The sequence below is a fragment of the Cydia amplana genome, chromosome 5 (assembly GCF_948474715.1).
Source record: "Cydia amplana chromosome 5, ilCydAmpl1.1, whole genome shotgun sequence".
Taxonomy (NCBI): domain Eukaryota; kingdom Metazoa; phylum Arthropoda; class Insecta; order Lepidoptera; family Tortricidae; genus Cydia; species Cydia amplana.
In genome coordinates this window covers 18,085,318-18,110,266 of record NC_086073.1, presented here as the reverse complement: position 1 = coordinate 18,110,266, position 24,949 = coordinate 18,085,318, and the positions used below count along the sequence as shown (strand labels likewise).

The 24,949-nt window shown below is 40.5% G+C and overlaps 1 protein-coding gene across 1 annotated transcript in view; it reads right to left on the bottom strand.

Annotated features, from left to right (window-relative positions):
• Nucleotides 1-24,949, bottom strand: part of LOC134648385 (GTPase-activating protein skywalker) — a 138,430-nt gene that overhangs the window by 6,107 nt on the left and 107,374 nt on the right. The window contains exons 5-10 of the mRNA XM_063502914.1: nucleotides 12,101-12,225; nucleotides 9,318-9,464; nucleotides 6,729-6,913; nucleotides 5,240-5,405; nucleotides 4,033-4,119; nucleotides 1,441-1,599 (exon numbers count right to left, since the gene is read on the bottom strand). Of these exons, the coding sequence (XP_063358984.1) occupies nucleotides 1,441-1,599; nucleotides 4,033-4,119; nucleotides 5,240-5,405; nucleotides 6,729-6,913; nucleotides 9,318-9,464; nucleotides 12,101-12,225 (869 nt within the window). The remainder of the gene's footprint in view (nucleotides 1-1,440; nucleotides 1,600-4,032; nucleotides 4,120-5,239; nucleotides 5,406-6,728; nucleotides 6,914-9,317; nucleotides 9,465-12,100; nucleotides 12,226-24,949) is intronic.

The window sequence follows — 24,949 nt, the reverse complement described above, 5'->3', positions numbered from 1 at the left end:
GTTGTTGCACGTCTTGATCATGAGCAGCGTGGGCTCGTGGTGCTCCACGCGCACGTAGAACGTGGTCAGCGAGCAGCCGTGCCCCTCCGTCGTGTACATAATACCCACCTCGTTGTTGCACGTCTTGATCATGAGCAGCGTGGGCTCGTGGTGCTCCACGCGCACGTAGAACGTGGTCAGCGAGCAGCCGTGCCCCTCCGTCGTGTACATAATACCCACCTCGTTGTTGCACGTCTTGATCATGAGCAGCGTGGGCTCGTGGTGCTCCACGCGCACGTAGAACGTGGTCAGCGAGCACGCGTGCCCCTCCGTCGTGTACATAATACCCACCTCGTTGTTGCACGTCTTGATCATGAGCAGCGTGGGCTCGTGGTGCTCCACGCGCACGTAGAACGTGGTCAGCGAGCACGCGTGCCCCTCCGTCGTGTACATAATACCCACCTCGTTGTTGCACGTCTTGATCATGAGCAGCGTGGGCTCGTGGTGCTCCACGCGCACGTAGAACGTGGTCAGCGAGCAGCCGTGCCCCTCCGTCGTGTACATAATACCCACCTCGTTGTTGCACGTCTTGATCATGAGCAGCGTGGGCTCGTGGTGCTCCACGCGCACGTAGAACGTGGTCAGCGAGCACGCGTGCCCCTCCGTCGTGTACATAATACCCACCTCGTTGTTGCACGTCTTGATCATGAGCAGCGTGGGCTCGTGGTGCTCCACGCGCACGTAGAACGTGGTCAGCGAGCAGCCGTGCCCCTCCGTCGTGTACATAATACCCACCTCGTTGTTGCACGTCTTGATCATGAGCAGCGTGGGCTCGTGGTGCTCCACGCGCACGTAGAACGTGGTCAGCGAGCAGCCGTGCCCCTCCGTCGTGTACATAATACCCACCTCGTTGTTGCACGTCTTGATCATGAGCAGCGTGGGCTCGTGGTGCTCCACGCGCACGTAGAACGTGGTCAGCGAGCACGCGTGCCCCTCCGTCGTGTACATAATACCCACCTCGTTGTTGCACGTCTTGATCATGAGCAGCGTGGGCTCGTGGTGCTCCACGCGCACGTAGAACGTGGTCAGCGAGCAGCCGTGCCCCTCCATCGTGTACATAATACCCACCTCGTTGTTGCACGTCTTGATCATGAGCAGCGTGGGCTCGTGGTGCTCCACGCGCACGTAGAACGTGGTCAGCGAGCAGCCGTGCCCCTCCGTCGTGTACATAATACCCACCTCGTTGTTGCACGTCTTGATCATGAGCAGCGTGGGCTCGTGGTGCTCCACGCGCACGTAGAACGTGGTCAGCGAGCACGCGTGCCCCTCCGTCGTGTACATAATACCCACCTCGTTGTTGCACGTCTTGATCATGAGCAGCGTGGGCTCGTGGTGCTCCACGCGCACGTAGAACGTGGTCAGCGAGCACGCGTGCCCCTCCGTCGTGTACATAATACCCACCTCGTTGTTGCACGTCTTGATCATGAGCAGCGTGGGCTCGTGGTGCTCCACGCGCACGTAGAACGTGGTCAGCGAGCAGCCGTGCTCCTCCGTCGTGTACAACAGCACGGGCTGGTACATCGTGATGCGGACCGGCAGCCACGACCATAGCGTGAACAGCTGGAAAACGAAATGACGGTTCAAGATAGAGTAAACTTAGTTTCGATTGGTGTACTACCGTCCCAATGGTTGCTACCATAGTCTGGAAAACCAATTTGTCAGTAGAAAAAGCCCCGAAATCCATTATTAAGGGATTGAACACTAGCACTTACTTTTTCAAATGTATACCTTATTCTACTGACAATATAGGCTAAACTATATCTATTTTACCACTGGGATGACAGTAGGACCATGATTTGTAAATTTCACACAAGAATTGGAAGCGAATTCTGGCTCGTCTCAATAGCCAGGATTTCGATCACTCAGTTAATATGAGATATGCTGATGATTCTTACTTTGTTCATTTCTGATATGATAAGTCTTGCAAGCTTTAGTGTGAACGCAATTTGATCATGTAAATTAGTAAGTTTACCTACAAAACTTATCATGAAAACTCTTACCTGATACTTTTTAAATAAAAAGTATAGTTAGTTTAGCAAACAACTCTTATGTGAAATCTACGCAAAATAACACACTAAAAAACTTATGGTTGTTTTGAGCTCATTAGATCTAATGTTGTGATACTATTTGGTGCAAAGCTGATGGATAGACTGATTCGTCTTCTGGCCTTTCGACGTGTTTTCGTGCTTCTAATGAACAACAGCATTTTTTTTTACCTACTTGTTGCTGTGCAAAACCCCAGATTTTATTTCCAAGACACGATGATATTGAATTATTAACAACTGCTATTTAAAGTAGAATAATATACCTTATTATAATTTCAATTTAGTTATTTAATTAAGTCACAATTCGTGGCATATTAGTACTAAATTCACATCATAAGTTTTCAATGTGTCAATACTATTTCATGTAAATAGACGTAAAATTAAACAAATATATTTTTAAATAGGTAATATGTCTAATTAATACCAATAACATTAAGACATCCACAGCTACTTAGAAATATGATTCAAGAATAAAATATAAAAAAAAACACTTAACATTGACGTTAGTTGTGTCGAATCAGTAAACAGCTACGGGTGCTCAGTGCTATGTGCACATTCGGACGCAACAACTACTTATATAAACACTTATTTACACAAACTTCAGTTTTTACTGAGGTAAGGTTGAAAAAACCATGCCACATGTTGAAAATAAAGTTCGTTGTGAGAATCGTATGTGGTTTGGTTCATAACAAATAAAACAATGACATAAATGACAATGCATGCAACATAATAGAGGTTGACACAGACAAAACACGATCTAACATTAAATAGCTAAACTAAAAGGTACACAATACAGGTGAAATCTACTAAAATAAAATATCTACAAATCCGGCTCAACATAAAATAGGCTTACGACTTACAGCACTCTCCGTTAAGCCCTGTTTAGAACCTAGTTTATCGCCGACAAATTTTTACCCACTAATTTCCAATTTTGTCCAAAATTAGACAATCTGACCTTACCTTACCTATATCCCTGAGCTCAGCTTAATAAAAATAAAGAACATGGTTTAGAAAGAATCACGTGATCACACCCCTAATTATGTCGACCTTTTTAATACCTGTCCAATAATTAAAGCCGAATCTTTTAGATTTTTTTAAGATGTTCATCGCCATGGTATATCTAATTTTTAAGCGATCGTCACACTATTTAGTTTGCCATCTGTCTGCCTGCTTCCCTCCTTCAATAATACGAGACAATATTAGTACACGATTGTTACAAGTGCTACCTCTGAATCCCCGTTGCAATACTACGACCACCGCTAACTACGCCCATAAGATAGTGTCGGCAAACCTTCTGTCTCAGGTCTGAAGAGTGCTGTTTCTGATCGGCGAACACCGCGTTAGGGAATGGGAACCACAGGGCCAAATGGGAGGAACGCGGGCTCTGCGAAAATGTGGCAAAAATGATTCACTCTGCTGTGTTTAGGGGTGTTTTTGGCGCTCAGACATAAACGTAAACTGAAGTTCACATTCGAAAGCAATCAACTCTTTTCTGGAAATTTTATAAACAGAGTATACATTTTTGGTGTTCCGAGTTCTTGAATATCACAAAGGCGAAAGTATTAAAAGATATTTATTGATACAAAATTATAGTTAACGCCTTTGTGAAATGCACGAACAATATATAGGAATGAGAATCCAGGGAAACTATCAGCATTGACTGCGTCCATGTACGATGGAGATATGAGCGTATCGCCAAATAAACTTGCAGCTAAAATGACTATTTTAAATACTGTACACACATCGAACATCCACGTAACACGGTCCAAACAGCATTAAAAGAGCCACCATGCAACGCTAGCTTACAATAAATAGCTAAGCGGAATATTATATCGACGACATCGTAGTGGCAAAATAATAATAAAAAATATAGACACCTAGTGGAAAGCGGTGCATCTAAAACATGTTTGGTCGCTGCGACGCGACCGGGTGACTTAGGTTATCTTACTTCACTCTGGTCGGATATCTGCGACTTGAGCGCTTGGATTGGGAACACGCCCATGGACAGGGCGCGCGGGCCCGGCGAGTGAGAGCCCTAACGGGAAAAAACTGTTAGCACTCACACAACTTACATGCGACCATATCGTTAATAGCAAGCGGCCGTTACGACTGTAACTCACACGCATGCCTATTTCTGAAATGGGATCTTACACACTGAAACATTGAATCCCACATTCAAAGCGAATGAGATGATTTATTAGATTCGCTCGCGTTTCATGATTGTTATAGGGCTGAATGATCACATCGAGAACACTATGATATCATTCGCGACTCGCCACACCGACTGAACATAACATAACGTCGTGATCGACAAAACAAGGAGAAAGTGACAGGTATCTTACAGACTAGACGTGAGAGAATGTCTCCGGTCGGTCCACGGGGGACTTCAGAAGTGGGATCCACATAAGGAAATCAACATTAGTCTTGTTAAATCTTAATATGACGGAATGAGAAAGAAAAGCGAAAGCCACGCCTAATGTCGTCGTGTACGATACCATTTGTTTGCACGCTTCCTCAGACATTCTCTGCAAATCAAGTAAACACCGGTATACATCATTATATATAATATTTGTATGCCGTGTGGTGCGTGTGTTGTTAGAACATCGTTGTGTCTGTTAAACATCTAGGTACCCAACATTTAGTTGTCAAAATCCTAAATCGAAATAAAAGGGTTCTTTGTATAGAGTTTCTTGAGTAGTCATCAATAAATATTAACAAATAGCATTAAAATATAAATTCGGGTTTAACATACGTAAGCGCGCTGCAGTTGTGCTGTAATAACTCATCCCTGACCCAAAATTCCCAAGAAGTCGAAAATATATCGCACTGACATATTTAACACACGTGAGTTAAAACCGTAATTTATAATTTTACGTTAGAATAACCATAGACAAACAAAAAATATCAAAAACGTTCGTCAAACAAATATTTGTCCAGTCGTTATTCCAACTAAATTACATAACGTTTGTCCCCATACCCCCTATTTGTGTCAGACGTTAAGCCACAAAAAATTTACTGATCCATTTAAGTACACTTGTCCCTCTCCCCCCGTACGTCTAATTCACCTGGAAAAACTAACAAACATCTTCAACGACGTCTATAATTTGTCTATGGCATAACTATAAGTAATAAATTCAGTAGCCAGCGTTACTCACCTCACGTATAGTTAACGTGTGGGACATCATCTGTATATTGACCTGGCTCTGGCTGGTGGGCAGGTTGTCGGATGAGCGCGAGCGCACGAGCCGCGACCCCGTGATCACCTGCTTCGACTTGAGCGTCATCTCCGTCTTTATGAACACTCGGGATATGTACTGTGAACTGTGGATAAAACAAATATGGGAATTAATTGCCACCTAGCCAAACAAGACATCCGCGCCAGGCCACAAAAATTTCGTCATATAAAGCTGTAGTACCACGATCCCGACTATCGGGTCGTCCGACCGGGGAACGAAATCATAAAATACCCAATAGTCGGGTTTTCGGCACTCAATGTGTTAATGTACTGAAAATGTAGATTACACTGAACAACTTTTACTATGCGCCCAATACAGAAATCACGATTTTCAGTATGATATATAAATTCGGTTCGCAAAGCATGTCTAAATGTTGTGAAAACTTATCTTTGAAAACGTCATATGTAAGTGTATGGACAAGATGGGCGAGAAGAGTAGTGATACGACCAGATTGTGATTGTGGACAACTGCCAATCAGATTAACTCAAGAACAACCGGAGTGCGTGCTTGGCATAAGTCCTGGTTCATTGAATGCTAGTACAATTAGACGTGACTTCTTTTATTCCACAATGCCAATATTGACAACATATTCTCCTGATACCAACATCAACTTCAAAAACTGACAAAATGTCAGTACAACAACTGTGTAAGAATGCTAATATCACCTGAACTAAATATGAAGAAACTCTTATTGTTAAGTGACACACAGACCTCCTAACTCTAAAAATGGTCATCAACAGCTTGTTATATGATGCGAGGTTGTCTTCTCTGTTAATTTTTTTGCAGAAGTTTGAAATATATCAGAATGGGATCTCACCTAATACTAAAAGCAGTCCGCAGCAGATAGGCGAAACGGAATGATTCTGCAGAATTTGTCGATGACAGTATACACGCCATTCTTGGACACGTCAGATCACTCCACTGTACCTACCTACGTAGGATCAGAAGTGGGATCTCAAAAGCCCTAATACTAAACGTGGTCCGCAGCAGCTTCGTCGGCGACGCGGACATGTTTCTGCAGAACCTGTCGATGACTGTATCTGGCGTAGATATCTCCTAACTTCTTGGTTATCTCCTAACTGTCCAGAGTGTCGTATATCAGAAGTGGGATCTCACCTTAAAGCCCTAATACTAAACGCAGTCCGTAGCAGTTTCGTCGGCGACGCGGGCATATTTCTGCAGAACCTGTCCATGACTATCCACGCCATACATGGTTATCTCCGAACTGTCCCGAGTGTCCGATATCAGAAGTGGGATCTCACCTTAAAGCCCTAATACTAAACGCAGTCCGTAGCAGTTTCGTCGGCGACGCGGGCATATTTCTGCAGAACCTGTCCATGACTATCCACGCCATACATGGTTATCTCCGAACTGTCCCGAGTGTCCGATATCAGAAGTGGGATCTCACCTTAAAGCCCTAATACTAAACGCGGTCCGTAGCAGCTTCGTGGGCGAGGCGGGCATGTTTCTGCAGAACTTGTCGATGGCGTGGTCGACGCCATTTTTGGTCGCCTCGGCGTACCAGTCCGAACTCTGGTTCGTTGAGTGCTTGTGGAATAGGATGAGGATCGCTAGGGCCACCCTGTAGAACACCTGAGGAAGGAGAACATAGTTTGTTAGTTTTCTGCAGTAAATGTAGCTATGTAGAAAAGACGCCTACGTTTTCCTTTAAAAAATACAAAAATCACTTAGTTTACTTACAGGAGTGGTAAAATAAAGCAAAATATGCCATAAAATATGGCTAGCACCACTGAGTAGTGGTGCACGTAGTCCATATTTGAAAAATTAGTCGTGAGTAATAAAAACTGTTGAAGAATTATTAGGTATTTATTATTCCGTTATTTTTAAATTTCAGATTCAATAAGCATAGAATATATAAATATATGTTATTTAATCCACTATATTGTTCAAAATAAAGTTTTTAATGTAACATAACGGAATGTTAATTATAATAAATATCAACAGACGCATTAAGTATTACTAAGTACGAGTAGATAGTGTATCGAGTTAGCACACGATTGTAAGAATAACGCAAGACAGAGTAGAGTAGGACAGTATTTAAATTTTGAGATTTAATCTCTCACGCGAACATTGTAAAATAATTAAATCCTTGAACTGTACAATTACTCAAAGTTAATCTTACAAATAAATCGATATGAAAGTTTTATTATCATTTTTATTATAAATGGATGAGCTACAAATAAAAGAGAACAATTTAATTGTTACTGTTATTGTGGATTTAATGTATCCGGGACTATACAGGAAGTTAATATTTTATTACTGTATTTCATTAGCAGTAAAAGTATTAAGTAAGTATAATTAATCGAAACGACATGTTTCTTGTTGGCGTGTTCAAGGTTGTTATTGATATCGCAATGACAATTAACTAGGCGTAATTAATAAAATATGAGTACAAGCAATAAAAATGGGTCACTGTAAGAATTCCAATTAAAAAGTGACTCATTTTCCGCTGTAGGTAAATGTCTCATAACGGTTTTCTTTTTCGATTGTCGTACTTAAAGATAGAGCACACAGCGCAGCACAGGAGTGGCGCGACAGTATCTCACCCGCGAGACGGACTACTCGTCCCTCTTTAATTAATACAGTTAGAAAAAGACGGATACTATCTGCCAGTGTGTCTATGTATAATTTTATGTTGTCGCTTAGTACCTATACCTACTCGTATCGTACTGTAAGTTTTTTGTCTGAATAAACTACTTTGAATTCTCAAATCTATTTTTTGTAACCCCCTATTCTTTATGGACTAATTATGCTACTAGTAGGCAGTTGGTGGTAGTACGCCCCCAACGTAAACAAACTGTGATGTTCCTAATTTCACGTATAGTTAGGTATTAAAGACCTTGTAGCAGGGGGGTGTCACTCCGCAGTTTAGGTACATTTGGCCGGCGCGCCCATCAGACAGGCGTATGGCAGTGGGCTGCCGCTCGGCGTGCACGATAGTCGTGTCACGCGGCGCTCGCGCAGAATTGAAAATACACAATGGCTTCGAAACTTACTTCCGTGAGAATCAGACATCTCCGGATAAAAAATGTATGTTTACATAATCAACGTTTGTAATTCCTACATATTTATCTTAAAAATAATAAATCAGTGGGTATAGGTATAAAAACTTGTCAAGTGATAACCCCGTGCCGACACTTACAGCTCGGTCATAAAACTGCGGCGCGCAAAGGAGATTCACGGTTCATGCGCGGTTATAAGTTTCAATTTTGCTTGCAGGCGGCGATATAGGTGTAATTTTATACCTAAATCTGACTTTTGTGAAGGAGTGAATTTTCTGTACGGTAGTACTATTAGTTATTCTGTGCTTGTAGCACAGAATAAATAATAGTACTAGGTACAGAAGGTTCACTCTCTAACAAAACGCGTCTGTTACGATTACGACAGATATGACCGATAGGTGGCGCAAGCGCCACGCGCGGCCTATGGCAGGCGTGTCTTACTCCGCGATTTCGTCGCTTTGCTACAGGTAGCTAAAAGTACATCCGTTCGGCCCCAATTTTGGGGAAAGCCATAAGCCGCGCGTGGCGCTGTCGCCACCTAGCGGCCATATCTGTGCTGATCGTAACAGACGCGTTTTGATAGAGAGTGAGTCTTCTGTACTTAGTACTATTATTTATTCTGTGCCTATGGTTAGCCACCAAAATTGGTGTGGGACGGATGTACTTGTTGCGACGCGACGAAATCGCGGAGTGAGGCCCCGATTCGGATTTTGAACTAGACATCTATTAGATATCTATTAGCCATCACCAAGATACGACAACGATATTTTTAAGATCTAGCCTGTCAAATTTGACATTTCCGCGATTCTGGAGATACTCTTGAACGATTTCCGCAATGTCTAAAACGCCTCGTTATGTATTTTTAACCGACGAAATAAACGGAGGAGGTTCTCAAGTCGATGCGTGTATATATATATTTTACAAGCTTTTATTTAACTTGCAATGCAGGGCCGATGGGACCTGGTGGCGTTTACCTTGATGCCCTCGTGGAAGAAGCAATCTAGCACCCTGACGAGGTGTGGGAAGGGTAACGCCGCGAGGATCCACCACTGCCAGTCAGTGTAGATCCGCTCCGGGCCGATTGCGCCCGATAGCCTTGAGAGGTGCTGCGCCGCTGACTTCTGTAACCATCATACATCAAATATTACAAAAAAAAACGTGACTTGTTTTTATAAACAACCTTAAGGATTTAAATAAGGTATAAAATACGCAATCTTTGAATGGCTCAGCGCCTTTGACTATAGCTCTGTGAGCTGTATACCTCGCGAATCCCCATGGTTATTGAACCATGCTGGTATTGACCAGCGGTTATGGATATAATCTGTAAGCTGTCAACCGTGACTTTTCTGGTTGAAGAACCTGGTAAATATAGTAGATTGTACAACAAGGGCATAAAGTGACCCATCTTCACCCGAGGCAATTTTTTGGTCTGAGCGAAGCGAAGACCAAAATAGTAGACGAGGGTAAAAATGGACATTTATGCCCTTGTTGTACACTCTGCTTTTCACTTCGATTGCGAGGAAAATAAATTATATTTTTCACGGCAATTTACACCACGAAATTGTCGTAAAGCGAAAGAACATAATACATAACCAATTCCCGCCAACTAACTTTTAAAATATATATTTTTTTTTCAACATGTGATCAGAGTTTCAGACGCTTGGTTTTCTGCCAAGTCAAACATTTCGGAGCATTTTTGAACGATAATCGACTCCTATTTTATGTGATTTACTAAATTTAATAACAGAAAATAGGGATTTCTAATAAATTGTAGCAAAAATAAAATAACAAGTTTTGTCATCTACACAATTTTATTGCTCAGTAAAATTGTGCAATATGTTTTAACTGTTTGGCTGTTGAGACCGATTACCTTAGTCTTAGAAGAAAATTTTACTTTTAAGTTCTAGAGCATAATATGAGATAGCGTAGACGATATAAAATGAGATTTTATGTCGTCTACGCACGACATAAGGGTGCACTTTTTAAGCATGAGAAGTGAAAAAATAATTCTATTTGTTTCCAGTTGTAAGTAATCTTTGCAGTTCCCACTCCCCACTGCGACCTAGAACGAGGTTTCAACCCCCACCGAGTTCAAAGCGTATCGATTTGGTCGCGTGCCGTTCACCCCGGTTCATAATTTATAGCATCGTTTACGACTTACAGCCCACAATCAAAAGGTATTATGTAAGTGGGGTATACAGGGTGAAAAATCATAAGTTGGTGAGGGAAAATCGGAAGCTATTGGTACCTATATTTGGATATCGCTCTCGTGCCTAATAATATAACAAAATAACTGAAAGAAGGATTTTTCTTTGAACAATGATAGAAGATTTCATAATAGCAAATATTATTGAAGTACAATATTTACTCTAATTATGTAGAGCCGTGCATGGCATTTGCAATGACAAAATGTAAGGATGTCATCATTCATGTCAAATTCCTATGAAAATATGACGTCTATAATGACTCCTCACTTTGTTCTATTCAAATCGGTGCAAAGTTAGCTTAGATGGACTCTATATGTATTTCTCTTCCGAGTTTTCATAATCCTTATTTATAATTTCTTAAATCGATATCTTGATTCCGATCATTCACCCTGTATGTCGCATGGATAACACTTGGTCCTTCGGACCAGATACGGTCATATCGCCTCAAGTTATCGTCATATGTGACATGCCTCTAGCCTTTGTTTGAGATTCTAATATACTAGCTCGGTGTGGATGACCTGAAAACAGACTGATGCAATTCAAATCGTTTCTGCACAACAAACGTTCCTAGCGATATTGTTTTGTGCAATGTGTTGGAATATCTTTGATAAAACTGACAAGTGTTTAAAGGGGCCCACAGATTACCAGTTCGTCAGACGATATCAGCTTGTCAGTAAAACGCAAGAGGTGACAGTTTCGAACAACTGACAGGCTGATATCGTCCGGCGAACTGGTAGTCTGTGGGCCCCTCTAAGGAATTCTTTTGATGAGAATTTTGTGTAAGTTTTCATTAAAAACCTTCAGCTGAATTTATACGGAGGACTAATTAATAAATGCTGTCATTAATTTTCCACGGCTAGCATTCGCATAATTTTGTTCCATGCATTAACATATATTAATGATAATTATATTCAAGAGAAATGGAAATGGGTAGATTTTAATATAAAATGTAAGAAGAGATTTTTGTTGTTGTTGGTTATGCTGAGCAAAAACTTTGGCAAAGCTTGGGTTGGATTAATGGGATACGAGTATGTAAATATGTAAAAGGGGCCGAGTAAATTTAGACTTTAGGACCCTTTTTAACTATATATATCTATAGATACCATCGCTCACACTTGTAGTTGTACCTAGCTGTGTATCCTCGTGAGACCCTTGTACAAAATGTTTTATATTTCATTCCATTGTATACAGGTTCCAAATTAGAAAAAGAAACCGGTCAAGTGCGAGTTGGACTCGCGCACAAAGGGTTCCGTACCATTACGCAAAAAACAGCGAAAAAAAAAATCATGTTTGTTTTATGGGATCCCCACTTAAATATTTACTTTATTTTGTTTTTAGTATTTGTTAATGTTATAGCGGCAACAGAAATACATCATCTGTGATAATTTCATCTATCTAGCTATCACGGTTCGTGAGATACAACCTGGTGACAGACAGACAGACGGACAGCGGAGTCTTAGTAATAGGGTCCCGTTTTTACCCTTTGGGTACGGAACCCTAAAAACCGATTGTTTTCCAGGAGATATACAGTAAACACTAGCGTTACTTACGGCGTGTTTCTTCGCGATCTGCATGACCGTCTTCCACGTGACTTCGTTGAGCAGCTTGGTCTGTGTGATAAACATTTTCTCCTTCGACGCTACCAGAGACGCCATGCAGTGGTAGCATTCCTCCTCTGTAACAACCAAGAACATAGCTCAATAAATGGGTAAGTTGTGAAATACTCGATCTGTTGAGCACAGCGTACATTTATGAGGCAAATTTTCAGAAAATGTTTTTTATTCAAGTAGGTTTATTCTAAAACGTATATTGATTGGCAGCGCTATCTCTCTCGCTAACTCGGTATCACCTGAGATGATCCAGTTAGAATGTCGAACCATACTGTTCGACCTTAGGGGTGGCCAGGGGTGCCATAAGCCTTCAGTAAGAAGTGCATATACTTGTAAAAAATCGACCTATGCCGCTGTGGCCCGGTGGCCGAATGGCAACAGGCACCTGCCGCGACAGCAGAGCAGAGGACGCTGGTTTGTTTCCAGCCTGGAAGCCTGGGTCACTTTTTCTTCACTTTCAGTTTATAATTAGGCGTTACCTTAAAGTAGAATTTAAGTTTTGAAATTTCATTATTTTCCCTACGTTTTCAACGTATCAGAATGATATCACAATTATATTGTAGAGGTGAGCCCAGTGGTCTCAGGTATCTACGTGTGCAAGGTATACACACTGATAAAAAGATGAAAGTGGTATATTAATGGTGTTATTTTTACGTTTCTTTGTGAGCCTTTTGTAAATATTTTGTTAAACTTGTTACATAATAAGTGTTTGTATGGCGAAAGTGAAAACAAATACATACGATTATATCGTAATCAAGATAAAACTGTCCGAGAAAACAAATGAGAGATAATTTTCGATGGCATTTTGCGAAAAAGGATTTTTGTGAGGTCGAGCGAGGCTAAAATCAAGATAACATTTGCTATTTATATGCTTGGTTAAGTGGGACCTGGATAAGTAGGAAACCTCCATAGCTGGGACTCATGGTGCGGTCCCAAATCTTTGTAATTGAATTAAATAGGTACCTCTGTTAGTGAGATAAAACAAACCTCGATAACTGGGATTAGTAATATTTTCGAATTTGTAGTCACACTAGCTTTTGCCCGCGACTTCGTCTGCGTGGAGTTAGTAATTTGGGTAGCTTATTTTTACCCAATCTGATTTTAACGATTCCCCATACAAACTTCCACCCCCCCTTTTTACCACCTTAAAGGGTGATTTTTGGGATAAAAACCTTCCCGGGACTCACTATCTCCATACCAAATTTTAACCAAATCGGTTCAGCGGTTTAAGCGTGAAGAGGTAACAGACAGACAGACACACTTTCGCATTAATAATATTAGTAAGTATGGATTTACCTCTTATATTGAGACTGCATGTAAACAAATATTTGTTTGAATTTAAACTTTAGTAGTTGTCCATAATATATAATAATGTCCATAGAGTTGAATATCATATCGGCCGTATATTGGCTTCGTATGGTTAATTAAAAAGCTCTATAGTTTAATACCAAACTTCGCAGTATATTAAGGCTTACCCGCGTAAATACCTAAAGCCTCGTTAATAACTCCGTCCGACACGACCACTAAAGCCAAGTAATATCTTTATTTTCTGCAACAAAATGTAGCGGGAATTTTGCACCAGCAGCGCAGATTACTAACTCGCAGATAGGCCACGAAATTATGTAATCTTTTGTAGGTTTTTAAGTCAATTGACTCATTTCTTTTAGAAGAATACAACGTTCATTTTTGCTCGCAACTATCGCATGTGACATAAAGCCTTAGAATAATAGAGAACTAATATATAATCTGTGATAATAGTCTGTCAAGTAGTAAGTGTAGTAACATATTGGACAATTCAATTAATTGCTGGTAGAGTTTGTGCGGGAAGAGAAGTCGTGGAATATAGGGAACCAATATATTCTAAGACTCTTTTCTTTTTTGTTTATGGCACAGACTCTAACAAAGTGACATAACTGTCATATACCTAATGAAACCTAGACGAAGACAGTACGACGTCTATTTTAATTTATGTTAGATATGCATTGAATAAACATTTAACGATGGGCGGATAGACTGGAGGTAGATCTCCGTTAGCTCGGCGTCGGCGAAAGATGCTGTGAATCCTGACTGAGCATGCAATATGGCGTGCTCTTGTGTTGGAGGCCAAGGCTCAGGCGCCTCATCAGGCGTAAGTAAAAATTTAATGATACTTCTCAATTTTCACGGTATAACGTACCATATCTGTCATAGTATTCTGTAATCTGGGACACCGAGCGAGCCAAACTCAGTGTTAATGCAATTTTCCGTTCGCTGTACCGCCCGCGGACTCACTTAACCCTCCAGCGCCGTAATCATATTACAATATCTGCGTTTATATGAAAGCTCTGTCTGTAGGTAAGTAAGTATTATACTTGGCTATTCACAAAGAATATTACCTACCCCCACCGACAGCGCGTAGCAGAAACCTGAGGGGTTACTGCGAAAACCGAAATTCGCAGGCGCAATTAGAGTGACAGAGAAAAATGCCTGCAATTTGCGAACTTCGATTTTCGCGGTTATAGACATACACTTGAACATTCACGACGCTCAGTTTGGCTTTAGGCCGGGCTTATCTACTGAAAGCGCAGTGTTATGTCTCAAGCAAACTGTCCAGTACTACACCACTCGCAAGACGCCAGTCTTCGCCTGCTTCTTGGATCTGTCAAAGGCTTTTGACATGGTGGCTTATGACAAGCTATGGCATAAGTTACGAGAACATACCAGCGTGCCCCGGGAGGTCACGGCTTTATTTAGGTATTGGTATGGCCACCAGTCGAATACTGTAAAATGGGCCGGCGTGCACTCTGACGTGTATAGGATGGACTGCGGGGTGAGGCAAGGGGGGTTGAGTTCACCTAAGCTGTTCAATCTATACATGAACGAGTTAATCGAGGAGCTCAGCAGTACCTATGTCGGATGTCACGTGGATGGGGTGTGTGTTAATAACCTCAGCTACGCGGATGATATGGTGCTGTTGAGCCCCTCGGTTGGTGCACTACCAGGGATCGGAACCAGTTTTTTGCAAAAACATAGAAATAACCATATTTTTCGAATTATTTTATACTCGAAATGTAGCACTCAGTTGTGTTTTTAGGTAACGACTTCGTATTATTAGATTGCCCAATTAGAAATGAAGTAATTAGCAAAGAACGAAAAAATACCGTTTCCGTTCCCATACAAAAAATACCGGTATCCGATCCCTGTGCACTACAGAGATTGGTGAAGATATGTGAATCGTATGCAGGTACCCATGGGCTAAGGTACAATACTTTGAAAAGCGAGGTAATGCAATTTAAAGCTGGGCCAAAATCGTACAAAATGACACCTGTTACCCTTTGCGGTACCGCTTTAAAAGTCGTACAGAAGTTCAAGTACCTTGGCCACTGGGTAACAGAAAGCATGACAGATAACGATGACATAGAGAGGGAGCGCAGGGCGTTGTGTGTTCGTAGTAACATGCTGGCCCGCAGATTTGCTCGTTGTAGTAATGAAGTGAAGCTAACGCTCTTTAAAGCATACTGCCAAACATTCTATACGTGCAATCTGTGGGTCAGTTTTACGCAGCGGGCATACAACGCACTGCGCGTACAATACAATAACGCGTTTAGGGTGCTGTTTGGGTTGCCGCGTTACTGTAGCGCGTCAACTATGTTTGCCGAGGCGCACACTGATAGTTTCGACGCAATAATTAGAAAACGGTGTGCGTCATTAGTCAACCGTCTTCGCCACAGCCCAAACAGTATTCTAAACGTGCTGGCGCAGCGCTGGGACTCGCCTTTGTTCGCGCGCTGGGTGCGGCTGCACGCGCCGCCGCTCGCCGCACCACGCCGCTTTTAATATAGTTAATATTTTGTGTTTGTTTGTATTTGTATCTACTTTTTGTCACTAACTTAGATTTATAAGTTTTGTTTAGCCTTAAGTACTAACAATAATATGGATTTTTTATTCGAAATAAAAATATTGAATTGAATTGAATAGCCCTGATACGATAAAAAAATTATAGGAAAAGACATCAGCCATGGTGCAAAGAAAATTCCTCTTTCCTTGCTTACTCCTCCCCGATTATGTTTTGAGGGGTACCTCCATATTATAAAATCGTTCACCAATGCCAATTGCGAACTTTCTTTTAAGTTTTAACTCCCGAGAGCCGAAAGAGAGAATGCACGATCTTCAGCTGTCAAAAATTGGGTCTTTTTCCGTGACATTTCGATATGGTACATACATGTTCCGCATTTTATGTAGTTTTTATGAAGAATTGAAGTTCGTTCGTTTTAAACTGGAACAAAACAAAATAAAAGCAACTCTGTTCCATAAAATAATTATTTAAATTTCATTGGAGGTAATTTCCTAATACTGGACCCGGGGGACGCATGAGGCTAATCAGGATAAGTGATTGAACGCCAAGGCGGCTTCAACTCACTATCTTGGCTATGTCCAATAAAAGGTTAATTTTCTTTATTTATATATAAAGTTTAAAACACGCCGCCCAAAAGCTTGCTTAGTAAAGTGTAATTCTATGGAACTTGCTAACTATGTAAACAAAAGTCACTAGTAAATTGACATCCAGAGACAATTTTAATATGCGGTTTGTTTACATAGTTAGCAAGTTCCATAGAATGACACTATAGTGCTTGGCAATAGAATACATCAAACCATCTCAATCGAGAAGAAAATGCAATTACACGACTCTAGAACACAATAAGATGCTGGTAAACCAACAAAACGTCGCCATCATTATTTTAGGCTCTACGCCAAGGGGGCCTCCCCTTTCATCTGAGGGCTGATATAAAAGGAGTATTTCTCTAGAGCCACCGTCAAAACTATTAATGCGTCCGAAACGCAATTTACCCAACGGATCCCGACTTTGGGATATTTCAAACGCACACCGTTTACGTCGGGTGACCAGTATCCGTGTGAGCTGAATATATGCATCATCATCATTCAATATAATACTATTAATACTGAACTATTTATTCTGATTTCAAGAGATGTTGGAGAAACTAGGAAACAAATCAAATTATTTTATGAGGTTGGAGAAAAACCTGTATTTTCTTATTATCTCCCTTGAAGCTAAAATACGTCGCAGAGTGGCAAAAATTGCCCGCGACATGTGATGATTCACCGATATTTTCTTTGAATAGTGTGAATGGTTAAATACGTCTGTGGGCTTAGCAAAGTAGCGCCGCAGATATACTAGCTACTTGTCCTTTTCTAACTGTATTAATTAGAGAGAGACGAGTAGTCTATCTCGCAGGCGTGATACTGTCGCGGCGCTCCTGTGCATATCTGCAGATTTATGGGTCAAGTTAAGAGTTTTATTAGCTGTAGTGTGGAAGAGGATATCAGAACTGCGAACTAAGTAACTAAAAGCGTAAGATGTTCTAAGTTCATACTAAACAGAGGCAATCGTTTGGTGGGCGATGGGAATCAGTCAGGAAATATCAAAAGGATCCCTTTTATAGCCCGTAACTTACTGAGGAACTAGTGGTAGTGCGCAATTCTCATACAAATTGACTGTGATTGGGTAAATGGAATTATGTTCCCTTCAAAGTAAACATTTTAGAGTTTCATTATGGTAAATACGTAAAGTTAATGTTAATTACGTTAGTCCTTTATTATTTCCGACTAGATTCTGCCCGCGACTTTACCAAGTTGAAGAGGTAACAGACAAACCGAGTATAACTTTCGCATTTACAATATAATTATATCAGTAGGGAAAGTAGGGATATGCATACAGTTAATCAGAAAAATGTGAACGTCGAAAATGGCCTGAATCGCTTCGAGAAAAGGATGGTACGGCCGTGCCTCTTCGTTTTGCTCGACTTGGCGGGGGCACTACCGTGCCCCCAGATTTCTTTCTTAAGCATCAATTAAATTGGAAATTGGATTGATATTGATCATTCGGTCTGACAAGCCGTTAGGTATTATTAGGGCCCACGAATAAATAGGTGTATACAATATTTATACATTCGAAATACTAACCTTCCCTCTCCGTCAATCGGTTAAAAGCCTGCCTACATTTAGCGTGATTGAATAGGCAGTGTAGGTACAGTACAATGATCTCGGTCGGAACGAGGTTACATAAAAGTTTCAGCAGAAGGTGAACGTTCTGAAAATGGCCGTATTGTTCATTTATTCATGGCTTCACGGTGACACCTGAGTTCTGTGTAGCAAGTTAGTGTCTTCACCAGTCCGTTTTACTAAATGGAAATTAGTTTAAGATGATCGCATTTTCGATTCACATTTTTATTTTGATTCTATTATTCTATAGAATGAGGTTGTCATGTTATTATTTTGGTATGTAGTTCTTATAGCCGCCTACTATCTTCATCGTAAGATTGCTGGTCATACGCATAAGATGATATCCCCGAAGGGTTGGCGGCGGAGGGGCATAGGGCATACATCGTATATAATGGCTCTACACGATGGGCCAACGCCGGCCACTCCAAGGGACGCAGCCATGCGGTAGAATGAGATAGCAATATCACTTGCTCCCTCTAACGCATAAATGCGTCCCTTGGAGTAGCCGGCGTTGGCCCATCGTGTTAGAGGAGCCATAATATTTTTCACCACACCAACTGCTAAAGGCTCTCTTGATTGTTCAAAAACTGATAGCAAAGTTGCATTATATTCACATGTGAGGCAAAGTTTGAGTTGTTTTCTTATGTTTGCTGGTAGAATTGACTTTAAAATGATGATTTTGAATAATAAATATTTATTAACATTCATCTGCATTAGATTTGGTTTGATTTTGTTTGATATCTTACAGTTAATATTTTCTTCGGGTTGGTGTGGTGAACAATTTTGTGTTTCACTCGAGGGTAAATTTTGTTTAACCCTCGTGCTTTGAAACCCACGCAACTCCTCCATTTTTCGAACCACTTGCTACGCTCGTGGTTCAATTTTGGAATCTTTCGCTAGCTCGGGTATCAATATTAGCACGAGCGGTTAAGCAACAACTTTGCCCCCGAGTGAAACAAATAACTATTGGTCTAGGCCCTTGTTTGGAGCACAGAGGGCCTCGTCAGCGGGACGCGAGCTCATGAAGGACCATATCATTGGGCAGCACATTGTTTTTGACATCACAAAAGGTAGAAAGAATACATTCTAGAGAGTAAAGAGCCAAGCTTAGCTTCGGACCGCTACAATAAACAAGCGCGGACATTTATAGTCGCGCATATTTACTGCCGAGCAAACACACTGCCAGATGCTCCCACGTATCGTATATCATCCATGCCCATTGCTTTCTACTGCACATGTGTAAGTAGCCACATTCTTTTATTACATCACTACGGTGGCTATACCGCCCGCGCGACTGTAATTTCGCTAGAAGATTCCATGTTCATTTAAAACATAGCAGCCATATTTGAACTTTAAGATAGGTACATTCAATATTAGATATCTATTAGACATCACCAAGATATGTCAGTGTCAAACAAGTGTCAAAAGTGACGTTTCTTCAAACAAAGTTACTTTTGACACTTGTTTGACACTGACATAAATGGTGATGATGTCTAATAGATATCTAGGTCAAAATCCGAATCGGGCCCTTAGTCTCATACTCAATCTTGATTTCGGCCTCTAGGGGCAAGGCTTCATTTATTCTTAGTCTAATCGCGCTGTACTTGATATTGTTTGCCTACATAGGCCGATCGTTTGAAAGTTTAAGGCGAGATACCGTAAAAGTATAAAACTTTGCCCACCGCGTCACAGTTTAGTAAAAGCGAAATAACTTAAAAGTAGTTACAGATACATACTTTCGTCAGAAACTTTATTTAAATAATTACGTAAGGGCCACCCCACATTTGGCGTCTTTCGGGCGTCGGCGTCTGGTCAGCGCTATGGAAAATGACGTCGCTGCGCAGTTGCGTCGACGTTGCGTCGAGCAGCGGCCATATTATTGCAAAAATCAAAGGATTTAGCTGACGCTGCATTGTTTTGAAAAATATGCTGTACGTAATAGTGAAGTAATTTACCATTGTCGTTAGTAGTAGTAGGATATTTAGGGCCACCCCACATTTGGCGTCTTTCGGTCGTCGGCGTCTGGTCAGCGCTATGGCCGCTGCTCGACGCAACGTCGACGCAACTGCGCAGCGACGTCATTTTCCATAGCGCTGACCAGACGCCGACGCCTGAAAGACGCCAAATGTGGGGTGGCCCTAAATATCCTACTACTACTATTAACGACAATGGTAAATTACTTCACTATTACGTACAGCATATTTTTCAAAACAATGCAGCGTCAGCTAAATCCTTTGATCTTTGCAATAATTACCCGACTGCGCAGCACAAAGGAGGGTATTTGTGGAATAATTTTAATTTATGTAAAAACACTTTCATTTATATCAATTAGCTGTAATGAATCAACGTAAAACGTCGGTGACTGCCTGTGTGGGCCTGTTAGTAAAATTTCACTAAGTACGCTTATTTTTTAATGCCTTAGGTAGATAAAATATAATAAACTTAATAATGCTAGCGGCAGTTGGCACTCATCCGGATCGAATCAAAACCGATTCCCGCAATTTCCCGTTCAACGCATTCAAATAAAACCAATATCGAAATTTTCCAGAACATTTCTTCCAATCCAATTCGGTGACGATGACATTAATTAATTTGACTTGCAAAACGGCGGTATTAATTTTTCTACTTAAATTTTTAAAGCGACTGAGTATTTGCTGAGCTGAGCTGAGCAATGAATAAAAATGTAGACTTTGTAGAAATGTAGAGGATAAAAGTTAAGCACGAATTGCTTTTAAAATGGTGAGAGCTCGGAACGATTTTCCCTATTCAAAGACTGAAGAGCCGACTCCCCCAAGGTTATATTGTAATGAAAAACCGATACCTACTTTGCAAGATTAAATTTAAATCTTATTTGACTTGTTAGTTATTTTAATATAAAGTCCGTCTAAGCTATAATAACTTTGTACCAACTGAAACAGAACAAAATGAGGGGGTGTCAAAGAGTAAAATATGAAGGTGTCATTATAAACATCATATTTTCACAGAAAGTTGACATTAATGATGACATTGCAAATGCTACGCAGAGTTAACTAAGTCCGACTCTAGGTATATGTTTCCTTAAAAAAAGAAATCAAATGCAGTAATTGCAGTAACATTAGGTCCAGTAGTTCAAAAACTTTTGGGGACCTTTTTTCGGTTACCTACGATCCGTATAAACGAGAGTATGGCTAAGAAGAATTAATATGACCTTCTTGCACAAATACAAGTATGTCCATTGATCATGTAAGTAATAAACGGATCGGCGATAAAACAGGTTATTGCATTCAATTCAGGAAAACAGCTGGATGTCCACAGGCCACGCCCGGCTTCACGTGCTCGTGACAATTGCGCGCGGAATATAAAATGTTATAAATGAGCTATAGGTATATTTATGTTTGGTCCCTTCCTGTTCCGTTAACACATATTAATGTTACTCCGAGGAAGGTTTAAGATGGAAGATGGAAGTATAGCTATTTTTGACCACCACACACATATGAAAGGTTTAAACACGAAATGTATCCAGCCCAACTTCTATTTCAGTGCGAGAACTGAAATGTCTAGATTATTAAACTGGAGTTTGAGACAGGTAAGTAAAAAGGCCGACCTTTTTACTGAATAGATTAGCAAACGTCAGCAAAACATGTTAAGTTTACAGGTTTCTAATATGTAAGATAATTCACACAAAATGGTACCTAGTTGTAGTTTAAGTCTTATTTATAAAGTAAATTTAAATGTGTATGATGTCGTCATGTAAGGATAGGTGCGACGCGAGAATAAATATGTTAGAGGTAATATGCGTCCTTGAGTCGGGCACGCGAAAACAAATAGTTGCTACTGTCAAGTGAGTTATTAATCAAATAGCGCACAATAACAACCATAATAAAATTCCTCTACTGTTTCCGAAATTGAAGAAAACTTGGAGCTGGCCTAGTCAAGGACAACAAATCTGTTAAGCTAGTAGCGCACAATAACAACCATAATAAAATTCCTCTACTGTTTCCGAAATTGAAGAAAACTTGGAGCTGGCCTCGTCAAGGACAACAAATCTGTTAAGCTAGTTGATAAAAAACTCGAGAAACACCTATGACAATTTAGAATTTTCCATATAGAGATGGCGCGCGTGCAAACACTAAAGAGTCTCATTAAGTTCTCCAATACCAAATTCAAACTTTCTACTCTTAAATACAAAAACCGTAGACACAGATTTCCTTCAGGTTTTTATATTTTCCGCAATTTACTTTCAGTTCCCATGGTCCTAATAAGTACGACTATTAAATGACCTCCAATTAAATTTAAATCATTATTAATTGGAACAGAGTTGCTTTTGTTTTTATTCATTCGATATGCAAACAAAACCAATCCAAACTCTATTCTATTTTCAACCATGGATTCAAATTTCTTGCATACTTGTATTTAGGTACGGTAGGCCGCTAGAGGTTAACTTTCCTTCCTTTTACAGAACTTTCCTAACATCGCACTCTGGTACGTATAGGACTGTATGGAGCATACAGGGTTGCCGAGATCTCCCATCAGGTATTCCCAAGGGCGCAGCTATCATCACTAATACGCCTATACACACTTTGATGGCGCCCATAAAACGTTTACGGCCGAGAGGCGCCGTAAACTGAACGCAAACGTATGTCGGCTGGACGAGATGGCTGAATAATAGTACAAGTGTTTCAGGAGATAATACACTTACTGGGTTCCAGAAATTTCTATAAATGAGGAAAGCTTTGAATGGACACTACAAATTGGCGAACGCAGCATAGATTTAATGGCTCCTCTACACGATGGGCCAGCGCCGGCCACTCCAAGGGACGCATTTATGCGTTAGAGGGAGCAAGTGATATTGCTATCTCATTCTGCCGTATGGCTGCAATTGGCGAACGCAGCATAGATTTAATGGCTCCTCTACACGATGGGCCAGCGCCGGCCACTCCAAGGGACGCATTTATGCGTTAGAGGGAGCAAGTGATATTGCTATCTCATTCTGCCGTATGGCTGCGTCCCTTGGAGTGGCCGGCGCTGGCCCATCGTGTAGAGGAGCCATAAAAAAGACTGATGGCTTAGAAAAGTTAGAAAGCAGTTGAAATCAGGAGGCATCCATGCAGTCACCATTTGATATTATTTGAGACAGCACAGTTGAGGTTGCAAATGTACCTGCATTAATTCTGTAGATTTACTGTATGAACGACAGTTACCTATGATGAATACTTATATGTACCAACATTTTAATAGAAAAATCATTTTTAAGAAGTGCAACTATCCAATCATTCGGTGCACTTACAAAGTAACGCCTTTGAAGCAACTCAATAGCTATGTTATTGGGATAGGTGCTGACATAAATTTTAACGATGCCACTGAGCTGCCCACTAAAACGGTTGACGTGCAGATTGGGACAGATTTTAGGTCGTAAATTACTTTGTATAACGTAAAATTATAAACACACAAGGTGAAGGTTAATATAACAAGGATGTATGGAATTAGAAATGAATAAAGTTAAAATGTATAACCAATTCAAGAAGATTAAGACATACATATTGTCTTGTGTATAAAAGTCACCTTTTATTTTTTTGTGGGAACGCTAACGGTGAAATGAGCAAATTAGTGTGATACTACCTCACCTACCTAGGTCTACACATATGCAAGTTGCGAAAAGTTTCCAAAATATTTAAAATTCTCAGAATTTTTAAGAAAATTTCACAGTAAACCACGGAAATGGAAAATTTCCGACGACACATCAGTATCTATGTCTAGTATGTAGTAGAACTAGTCGACTACCATAAGCAAAAGCTAATGAAAAGATGATGATATCGCTAAATGTAAAACTACCAATCATGCGAAAGAAACATTAAAATTGTGTGCGATACTGCACAATATGTTTACATTAGATTGTGCACTAGGTTCATAATGCGCGTTTTAACCACTGATTGAATGCTCGCAAAGAGGGTTAATGATCACTAACTGTAGATAATGGTGATAAGACGTCTCATTGATGTGCTGACGTGACTAGACGCAAGATGCATTCGTTCTTGTTTTACAGATTCCTTAAACACTGACCCGATAAACTGGTTCAAAAAACGGACACTGACTTGACTTATCATAAGTTAATTTAGGTAACATGATTTTTCGGGTGATTAATCTTTGAATATATTAATTGGTTTCATAGTGGTTTGGATAATTATTGATAGGTAACGCACTTTAAGTAATGATCATTTTTCATGGTTACCTAATTGTGTCATTTGTGTCGTATCATTGCCATTATCCCTTATCTCTATAAAGGAATGTGTCATCGCGTGAAGATGTCAATTTAATAAAGGTACATAAACAACTATCAATTTAAAATGGGAAACCGCGTACTTATGATTTATCACATCATAAAATAGAAAGTAAACATAAATCATAATGAATCAGGAACAAGTGAAACCGCAAGATATTATGCATTATTTCCTTTTTAGCAAAATGCGCGAAACCGCATCATTTTCATGTAAAGCGAAGTAATGGCAAGCGACGACAGCAAAGGAATGCAAGTTGCAACGTCATGTCAAGTAAACGCGCCGCGTATGTGGCAATACTAACGCAACAGTCGATATGTTTAGCACTTGAAAAATCGGTTTAGCAATTCCAGACCAGACACCGTAAAGAAATAGGACGATGAATGAGTCACATATTGATCAAGTGGCTGGCGGAGATACACGTGCAAAATTGGAATGTGTTTTATTTTTGGACAATAACTCGAGGTTGCCTAAACTTAAACTTGAATACAATGACGCACAATGAGTTAGGCAAAAGTTGAAGGTAGTTAAGAAG